At 37.2% G+C, this 10,770-nt stretch overlaps 2 protein-coding genes across 2 annotated transcripts in view; one reads left to right on the top strand and one right to left on the bottom strand.

Moving 5' to 3' along the window:
* Window positions 1-902: 902 nt before the first annotated feature.
* HSBP1L1 (heat shock factor binding protein 1-like 1) lies at window positions 903-4,518 on the top strand (the record flags this gene model as incomplete). The annotated part of the gene is made up of 4 exons (XM_009585264.1): window positions 903-1,015; window positions 2,878-2,917; window positions 2,997-3,257; window positions 4,445-4,518. Coding segments are annotated over 4 exons (488 nt in total), but the record flags the coding sequence as incomplete, so codon positions are not given.
* Window positions 4,519-4,853: 335 nt separating this feature from the next.
* The window catches only part of TXNL4A (thioredoxin-like 4A), a gene marked incomplete at its 5' end in the record, with an annotated part of 8,073 nt that continues 2,156 nt past the window's right edge, over window positions 4,854-10,770 (bottom strand). The window contains 2 exons of the mRNA XM_009585263.1: window positions 4,854-5,142; window positions 5,804-5,907. Of these exons, the coding sequence (XP_009583558.1) occupies window positions 4,971-5,142; window positions 5,804-5,907 (276 nt within the window). The remainder of the gene's footprint in view (window positions 5,143-5,803; window positions 5,908-10,770) is intronic.

Raw genomic sequence — 10,770 nt, 5'->3', positions numbered from 1 at the left:
GGTCCGGGCTCCTGCGGCTGCGGTTCCTCCGCCGCGCCGGGCTCGGTGCCCCCCGCGCCTGGATGTAAAGGGGGGGCTTTGCTCTTCAGCAGCGGGGTGCGCTTTTGCCCTCAGCACCGAATTAAGCTGTAATGATTGACATTGTTAAACACCTATGACGTAAAGACAAGTGAATTGCCCCCCAAGCCCGTTTATTTTCCTCTTTACTAAGAAGGAAATCCTGAAAAAGGTTTTACTAAAAGTAGTATCAACTCCCAGTGCGGCAATTCTTACCTTCAAGTAAAACAAGCAACAAATCGCGTGTAAAGATTCTGAAGGTACATTAAACAAGCAACCATCTTCAAAAATGCCACTTAAATCAGTGTATCGCCGCACGTTGTTGGTTTAAAAACAACTGTTGGCCTCCTGAGCGTGGGAAGAGAAATTAAGACCTGAAAGGGCTCTGAGCTTTCTCATTAGATGTATTTACAGCAACTACCTCTGCTTTCTGAAACTGGGAATTTATTACATTTTCTATTTTTTCTGAAACTCGACCTTTCAGGAAGCCGCTGCTTTAGCGTAAGAGAAGAATAATGTTTTAGCAGCACTCGTATTCTGATTGTGTAGGCTGACTGTATGGTATCACCTAAAATAGTTCCTCGGAAAGAAAACAATCTCTTACACAGAAAATACTCCAGTTCACTCATGGGCATGCAGGAAGGTATTTGAAAATATTTAGAACCTGAATGCTTCTCTGTTGCAAGAGAAAGTGTGATTGTCTTGTAGCAATACAACTTTGTGCATGCTTCATCTTGCCTTAAACATGAGTAAGTTAAGAGGCTGAGACATCTGGAAGAAAGCTTCTTGTTATTCTCACAGAAGAAAAAAACTATTAAATTACATTATTCTTATTTATAAATAAGTTATCTTTAACTTTTTACTGGAAGAAATGGGCGAGCGCATTGATGACCTTGAGAAGCATGTTGCTGACCTGATGACAGAGGCTGGGATAGAAAACGCCGATGAAGAGTTGAGAGTAAAGAAACTCAATTTTTACTCTATTTTATGTATTTCCACTTAGTTTTGAACTATGGGCAGCACCTAGCATGAAAATATTGTTTATATATTTATCATACCTGCATTTCCTTGGATTTTAAAGTATACTGAGATTATTTTTTTAAAAATGTTTACAGTTACCTTGGATTTCTTTTTGCCAAGAGCCAAAGAATGCTACCGCTTTTTCAAAAGAGAAAGTGTAGCTTGATGCATCGAGTGCCACATACAAGGGGTAGTGCAAACTAATCCCAAATATGTAAACTGAGGCTGTACGTTTGTAATAAAATGTGTGTGGCTTAAAGCACTCCTGCCCACCATTCCTGTCCCTCAAGTATGCTAACCTCGCTGACTGAGGATTCTCACTGGTATAAATTTATGTACATCTGCTTTTAAACCTGCTTCAACTTCCCAACATGGCTCAGAGCACACCTCTTAAATACACACCTCTGAACACAGCAGTTGTTTGTTCTTGCAGCTGTAAGATGGGGGATGGAAAGAGCAAGGATAACTTTAGTATTATTGTCAAACACTATAATATAAGATCATGCTACAGTTCAGGATTGCGTGCGAAATTTTATATCATTATCTGTTGCAAATGGCACTCCCCTGCCCCGATGGATGCCTTAGTTGCTGTTCTTAGTATTTACAAGACAGCATTGCTTCCGTGTTCTGTGGGTGCGGGTAATGTCTTCTTCCTGTTGTTACACACTTTCCTGATTCAAACTGAGACACATCAACTATTTTTGTCATTTAGAGACTGCTTACCCAGTGAAAGACAGGAATGTCTGTAAATATATTGAAGTAATTTAGGTATGTACTCATTCTGATGACTTTTTCGTGATAAGCTATGTAGCAATTTTCAGAAATACAGAAAGACAATCCATTAAGATGTATTTAACTGTACAGAGATCTTCCTATTTTTATGCTGAATCACATTCATGACTAATTAAACCACTAACCTACTTATTCATGGTTTCTTTGCAGCACTGAAATGAGGATGTGATCAAGAAAGATAAAGGGAGAGCACCGCACTGAATTTGGGAGTTTACAATCAGTGTCACTAGTCACAAAAAGCGTCGGTGAAAACAAACACACTTGCATCATGTCACAACAGAATCTCAAATGATTTTTTTTAAACTATTGCTCCAGGAAAAAGAAGTGGAAAGCTGGGTTTATTCATCTAAATGGGACACTGTGTCTCCTGTAATTGCGAAAGAACTATTAGGTTCAGGGGAGGCAAAACCACTATTTTGGATAGAAAACTATATCCTATATAGTGAACTTATCCAGTCACAAACTTTTTCAATGTATGAAAATGTATTTCATTTATTTTAATAATATTAAAATTTTCATCATATTTCTTTGTTGCCTTTTTAACTTAAACGTTCTCAGAATAACAAGATCCTTCCATGACAAAACTTCTCCATTTGCGTGTGCCATTTTGATGCTCCTTTAAATGTTTTACCTTACAAAATGCACCTCATCTTATTTGACGTTATTACAACGGTGCCCTTGCAAAATATTGTAGGTCCAATGAAGATAAACTGTTCTGCACTAAAGGAAATAGCAGTATTTGCAGAGATTACAGTTGTTGTTACTCTTTCCACAAGCCCACCCAAAATTGAGCACACCTGTGCAGATAACATCATCCAGGTATGCATGCTGTGCCCATTTCAGTTATTTAACATTAGCCATTTTGATGAAAGAGCCTAAAGACTTTGAGATAGATAGGAATTTGTGGCAGAGTCAAAGAAAACAGGACATCTGCACTAACTTTAAGGTTCTTGTACACCAAAACACTGGCACTTTTGGCAGGAAAGATTTTGTTTGAAACTTTAACAGGAACCTCTTGCAACAAATGCAGAAATTGAAGCATTACCAGGTGAATAGAATACCTCAGCTAATGAAGGATAAATACACTTTTTAAAACTTTGGCAGGTGTTAATACTTATCTTTTATAGATTCTTCATCTCTATCAAGAAATCATTCTAATCAATGCTTTAATCAGTGTAGATTTGCAAGCAATGTCAAACTGGGGGGAGAGGTTGCTGTGCTAGAGGACAGGCTGGAGAAATGGGCCAACAGGAACCTCATGAAGTTCCAAGGCAAGTGCCAAGCCTCACCTCTAGGACAGGGAAAGCTTATGCTGCAGTGCAGCTGTGAGGGGCTGGCTGGCATGCAGCTTTACAGGAAAGGCATGGGGTCTGGTGGAAAAGTTGAAAGTGAGTCAGCAGGGTGCCCTGGCAACAAAGGCTGCAGCCACATACTGGTCACTGTTGGCACCATTCCCCGCTATTCAATTCCTGTGAGACCACACCCAGAATCCTGTGTCAATTTTGGGGCTTCCCAGTTCAAGAAATACATTGTTATGAGGCAGTTAAACAAGAGAGCCACCAAGATATGGTGGCGCACAAAGCATATGAGGGTTTGAGAGAATTCTGTTAGTCCAGCCGTAAGAAAAGACTATGGCTTTCTTTCTGGCTACACCTACCCCATGGTTGAGCATGGGGAACAGTTAGACTCTTGTTGGAGGTGTTTTACACGAGAGAGTTAATAGACACAAGCTGGAACACAGGAAAGTCCAGCTAGATGCAAGGAACTTTTCAACTATGAGGGTGCTCCAGCAGCAGAACAGGCTTTCCATAAAGGCTGGCGAATCTCCATCCTTAGAGATACTCAACACTGGACAGTCCTAGGCAACCTGATCAAGTGGGACCTACTTTGGGAGGCTGGACTAGACCTCCAGTAGTCCCTTCCAACATAAATGATTCCATAATTAATAACCACTGTAATAACCACTGTAATAACCACCAGATTAATTTAATTTTACTTTTATGACTAAATCCTCTAAAACACAGAGATGGTAAAAAAGCATATTCCACTTTGTCTTGTGACAAACCGGACCAAAAGTACAGGTATCTCCTTTCTGCATAGTCTGGCTTGTTTTTGCTCAATCCTGTAAATATGCATGTACCAGTTTAAAATAAAAAAGACCAAAACCAAAAAACCCACGCAACACTGGCTCCATTACTACAGAACAAAAGTTGTCAGAAATGCAAATGGAAACTTCAAAAGCCATGCCACAGTGGAATCTAATCCAAGCCTCATGAGTATATATGCATTTTAGTATACCATTAGACAAACCGGAGGTCAAATGAGAGAAAGCACAGCCTATCCTTTCTTCAACTGTTGACTATGCAGCCAGCTCCAGAACTGCAGTTACCCTTTGGCACTGCAGAATCTACTAAGTACTTCAAGTTGACTACTGTATGCATAATCACCATGAAAAAGAAGTCCGTCACCACAAGTCAATCAAGTTGGGGGGGAGGGGGGGAGTCATGGAAGATATTTTCTCAGAGTTCTGCTAAATATTAATAAATGCACTTTAGTGTTTTCTTCCTATTTTTAGTGGATACAGAAGACCAAGATACTATGCAAGAAAATCCTGACAGAAGTGATAAGCCTTCATCTTCAACATTATGACTCTGCATCTAATGACATTTGTTTTAATTCTCAAATTTAATTAGCTAAAGAAAATTAAGGTAAATAAGTGGAACTGATTCTATTCTTTTAAAAAAGCTATAGTATAGTTTTCACACATATTTGTGTAATAAAAGCAAACAAAAACAGTTGAAATGTTTTTCTGTGTACAAAAATACATCATACCCAAAGGACAACAGAGTAAAGTCTTTAAAAAATAAAAATAAAAAAACAATCCAAAATTCATCTACAGTATTACTGCAGACAGACAGTTCCAGGCTTCATATCTTTTACTTTTCCAAACAGAATTCAAACCTTTTAAATAATTCAGAATATGCTCAAAGTTGAACGATTTGTAGGTTTTTTTCGTTTAATATATATATATATGTACACACATACACAAGAATAAATTTAAGTGGACATAGGGTTAAAAAAAAGGCAGCCCCAAAGAAATGTCAGTATCTGTATTTTGTGGAATAATCTTTTGGTGATACCACCAAACCTCGACCTTTGCGGGCTCCTCTATAAACAGTTTCTATGATGTCAATCATCTCTTGCTTATCTTCCATTGCCCAGTTGATCTTGTTGTTATTACCTGTACCTAAATCAATCATGATGTGTTTGTTCCTTTAAAGGGAGAGAAAAAAAAACCAGACAAGTTAATACGGTTTTATAATTCAGAAAGAAACATTATAACCCCCAGAAGAATGTTTTGTAGGATTCAAAAGAAGCCCTTATAACATAAACAGGCTTGAAAAATAAGCCTCAAAGAATGAGTATCCACTCCTGTCACTCAAGTTGACATTTTACTGCCTATTTCTAAAGTTGGAACAAAGACTGCAAACATGCTTCCATGACTGCTACTCACTGCAATTATCCTTCAGCATATTCTTCATTGTTTATATTTCTTTTCCACTACTGTCTAACACCAGAGAGAGTTCCACGCTTGTCAGCAGCACATTTTATCTCATCAATGCAAATGCCTGAGCTCCAAAAAACCTTAACACTTTGGGTATATCTTTAAAGCAAGTTTGACAAGCTTGACTGCCGTATTACTGCAGTATTCTATACAGGCAGTTTCAGATTTAAAACTAAAAACAATGGATAATAAAAACAGTTTTCACTAATTTTTACTCTATTATCAAAACACTATTACTAGGCTAATTGGAAAACAAACCATTTTCCTATTTAATCAGTATGCTGATATGCATTTAGAAATGATCTACTGAGACACAGTATTTGACACACAAAAAATTTAACTGAGTTACATTCTAGAACCATCATGTACCTGAAGAAAAACATGACGGTACAGGGATCGTACAACTCATACATCTTGTTGAAGTCTGGTACTTCAGTGATATCCACGAGATAAATAACAGCAAAGTTTTTTACCTAAACAGAAGAAAACAGGAAATAAAAAAGCAATATATATTACCAAGCCTTTGATTATTTGTATTACCAATTAAAAGGCGTAAGCTTTCATTATTGCAACATTTATTTTCCAAAACATTAAGTCATAAAATCACAGTAAACAGTCTTGCCATTATTTTTAACCACAATGACCAATTAACATGCAAAATATTTTTAAATATAGCCAAGATGCTCATTTCACATCCAGTATCAACTGGAAAGATACTATGCTAAATCAACATCCAGAGAAACAAATGCCCTTTATATACAATTGAGATCTCACAGTGACACGCACAGCTCTAAACAAGTAGAGTAACTGCTTTGTGCAAGCCAAACTGACACATTTTGCCTCTGTCGTCAGCTGCTTACAGACTTCAGAAAATTAATGATCTAAAATGCCCTGGTGCCTGCCTCCAAGCATTTTTTCCCCCCCAAACCATCTAATATGTTTAACGAGGCTCGTTAAATGAAAATAAAACTGATAATTTAATAATAAAAACTGATAGTTTTTTTGAGAGGTGTACAGCTAAAACAGGAGCTTAAAAATTTAATTTATAATAAAAAAAAGACCTTGATGAGAAGCTATTCTCTGGACAATTCTAGTAAAATAGGCTTTCATTTTGCAGAGTTACTGAATTAAATGCACAAGAATCCCTCCCCTTTAATGTTATAGTTAATGTCTTCATTCCTGAAAGAAAACCATGTCACATTTTTTTTCCTAGATGTAGCATATTTAACCTTAAGTGGAATTAGGGGAAGTTTTAGTTTCTAAACTTAGCTCATACGTGTACAGTAGAAATTAATACACACGCATGCATTAAAATATAAGTCAGTAGGCATCTAAATTACACAAATCTTTAACTGTGAGGTATATTATCAAATACTCATGCATTATACCATGAATACACAACCTTGCCTCCCATTCTTACTTACATACAAGCACAATTTCGTTCCTTCCCATTTGACTACGCAAAATTACCAGTACACCTGTGGTCCAAGATTGACGACAAACTTACTGTTTGTCACAGTACTTCCCACTTGTTAATTTTGCTATCAAACATCTAGAAATGCTATGATGAGTATAATTTCTGCTTGATGTACAGATGTTTTATTTTAGTCCACGAAACAGGATTAAACTGTACCAAAAAATATTATATATGGTGTACCCTGTACTTAAATATCCTAGCAGGCACTTTAATTGAGAAAGTATGGAGATGTTTGTTTACAAAAAACCAGAAGCACACAGTAAATAAATTTAAATGGACTTCTGCTTCAAGACAGTTTCTAAATTATAAAAAATAATCACACTTCAAAGATGTAAATTAGTATTAGTAGTGAAGAAAGTAAAATATCTTCTGGAGTGAAACAGCATTTAAATAGTTTTTACTGCACTTTTATGGAGCCAGTTGTAATCCTAGACTCTGTCAATAATCTAATGAAAACACACCATTTAAGCCATGTTCCAAAACAGGCAAGAGGCAAAGCCTTGAAAACCCAAGCTAGTCATAATATCAAACTGTAACACCCTCTGAAGTGATCATTCATGCCCACTTCAATTTTATACGAAAGATTTCTAAGAAACTTAATGGATTGTTCACAGTCAACAATTTAGCTGAGAAGTGACTGAAGTTACTCCCTAGTTAGCCTTAAGAGGCAAAAGACAAAAAACAAAAACAACAAAAAAACCCCAAACCAAACCAAACAAAACAAAACCTGAAGAGCCGTTTTCATTTTCTCTTCTCATTTCTTCTTCCACCCTGCTGACATTTTTTAGCACCAGCAGCACAGCTTTGCTGTGTGGAGAAATTTCTACAACACATTCGGCAGTTCCGACAAACAAAACATAGTCTTTGAACAAGCGTTTAACTTGGAGATTAGAAAATTATTTTAAGTTAAACCAAGCATTAATACAACATTCTTAGGACCTGCTTTGTTCACTGAAAGATTAGTCCAAGGAGATTATATGTTGCACCAGAAGGCCACTACAAAAGCACTGCTAAACCAAAATTTTACTTCCAAGAACTGTGTACTCTACATAGTACTGGAACAACAAAACTTTTAAAGTCAGTTTTACATTATATAAATTTAATTTAGTTGAGCTGTTGCAGAACCAGAAATGCTTGTCACTAGCAATGATCATCAACAGCCTAAGATTTTAGAAAAGAGAACCAGAGTTAATGAATGCCTTAGCTTATCTTCTGAAACTCAGATACTATTCAAGTCTTAAATAAGTTATTACATATATCTTACTCAAAAGGACTACATAATTCAAATCACCTTTGCACAGCATATATGCAAGTTATCACTGCAACCCAAGTATCTCAGACATTAACCGAATCTTCCTTCTCTCCTAGGTGGGAATAAAAGCACAGCTACCTACTTTTATACAAGTGAAACTGATGAGAGTCACCTGCGCAAAAGCTTGTATGAAGTCTAGACCTCAAAGCTAGATATGGACTCTCAAATTTGAATTCAGAACTTCAAAAGTGGCTCTATTCTTTCCCCATTGCTTTCTTATTTCAAATCTGACAAGATTACCACTCCAAACCACTTAGCTTGCAAGTGCATTGAATAAGGATGTGTTTTGTTGAGTTTGGACACTGGCTGCCAAGGCTGCCTGTGACATGGGCCTTGCCATGCCACGCTCCAACATGTGTAGCAGCAGTAGGCTAGGATTCAGGCCTGAGAACGAACTAGATAAAACATGGATAAGAGGCTAAGCATGGAAAGGGTGATGCACAAGCAGTGCAGCGGCCATAATATCTACTGTTCAGCAGCCATGCCAGACTGGGAAGGCTTGTCACCGTTTATTTCAACACACGACAAGCGCTGCAGAACTACTCAAATGTCTCTCTCTGCACAGTATTGACCAGTTTCACAGCCTGAAGCAGCACTTACTGTCTCAGACACAATATTGGAGCCAAGATACAGCAGCACAGAGCCAGCTCCACAGCAGTACAGGATAGCATCCGAGCTGGCTTCTCACACAGCCGGCTCTAATTCACAAGGCTTTAGCTTAGGCTTCATTTTAAGCAAAAGCAATTCAAATATTTCTGGATTCAGCCTGGTATGGATGCAGGAGTTGGTCTATACTTGAGCTAGTAAGTCTGTGGAGACAAAACAAAGCTTAACCTATCCCCATCCATTGGGACATGAATCCATCCCCCAGAGTTGTCAGTTCAAAAACTATGTTCCTATATAAAACAAGCTTCACTATCATTTTGAGGCAGTGGTTGCTAAGAAGTTTTCTTTCTGACTTTTGAGTTATAACTGGGGATGCGGTATGGAGACCTCAGAACAAGAATTAAATACAACCCTGAGCAAGCAAACCACACTAAATAAAAGCAGCTGCAGTTGTAACAATTGAGATTACACTGAGATTGTTAATGTAAACCAAAATTTTACTGTCCAGACAGTAGGCAAAAAACCTTGTGGTATTTTAGAAGTTGAACACATAATAACTCAAGTTTATTCTGAAAGTACTTATCCTCATAACATACACTAAAATGTAGTAAATTTGTTGCAGTAAGTCAACTGCTTTCTGAAAAAAAACAAACCAAAACACAACCTCTAGTGACAGACCTCCTTTTGGACAGCTCCACACTTGTTCAACACCTGAAGATAATGGCATTTTCAGCAGAAAAACAAGACAGATAACTTTTGAATGTATTTATTTCTAATACTCTGACTTCCTTCATCCATCTTTCAATTCAAAACTTTATGTTTTACCAGGCCATTGTGGCTGCTGTCCACAGGGACAGGATGGAGTAGGAAACTAAAAGTCAAACAGCAGCATGGGTTCAAAATTTTATCAGACTTACTTTCATGGGTTGGGCTTCAGTTTTGGTTGGGTTTGGGTTTTTTCTTTTTACTGTAGCTTCACAGATTAGTCTACGTTACTCAACGCGCATATACAAAAACCAGAAGTACATTATTGCCCAGCCACAGTTACTGGCGGTTTTAATACTTCACAGAACTGTATCTGCTTGGGTGGACTACTATTAAATCTTTAAACGGAATGGCTCAAGACTACAAAGCAGAGGAATCTGTAGGACCCTTAACATCAGATACAGATTCTGTATCCTATCTTGATCAAGACCACACACTTAGCTGGTAAATAGGAAACACAGATGTAAGAAAAATCATATGCCAGATGAAATACATCTCATTTGTCCACCGAAGTTCTCCCTCCTGACTTTCTTCATTAACAATGTAATTCCAAAAAAAAAAGCAATGAGATTGCCTCAGCAGTATGATCAATGACTAGGAAGAATGGCAATAATCATGATGTTTCTTTAAATTTCTGTTAGGGGTAAGTAATACTCTTCTTTTTTGTTAAGACTTCAGCTCCCTTTAAGAAGCAAATCTCACAGCCACAAATTACCTTATGGCCCAAAGTGCATACAGCGAATACCTAAGGAAATCTGAGACAAGAGCTAAGATTCCATCTTCTCATCTTCCTAACCAGTTTCTAGACAATGTTTTTTATGTTTAGATGTCTTTATAGACAAGGAAGTCACAGGAAAAAAACCACAGAAACTGAAACTAGCTTTTGCAACAAATCATTCAAGCTGAAGGCAGCTAGCAGTCTTGCATTATTGAACTGAAAGAGGCTGCAAACACAGTAAGTACAAACTTCAAAGTCTGTACTGTCAATATTTATTTGATTTTTTTTTTTCTTGCTAATTATGCTGTAAGTTTAGGTGATATATTTATAGCGGAAAAGAGAAAGACATTATACTGCTGAGAGCAATACTTACAGCTAACAATTTTGAAAACTATAGACACAAGTAAATGGATTAGCTTTGCTCAACTTTAATTACAAACACTAGTAACTATAATACC

Source organism: Fulmarus glacialis, unplaced genomic scaffold, assembly GCF_000690835.1.
Source record: "Fulmarus glacialis isolate BGI_N327 unplaced genomic scaffold, ASM69083v1 scaffold37999, whole genome shotgun sequence".
In the NCBI taxonomy this organism is placed as follows: Eukaryota; Metazoa; Chordata; class Aves; order Procellariiformes; family Procellariidae; genus Fulmarus; species Fulmarus glacialis.
The sequence above is the reverse complement of the archived record's forward strand: the minus strand, read 5'-3'. Positions and strand labels throughout refer to the sequence as shown.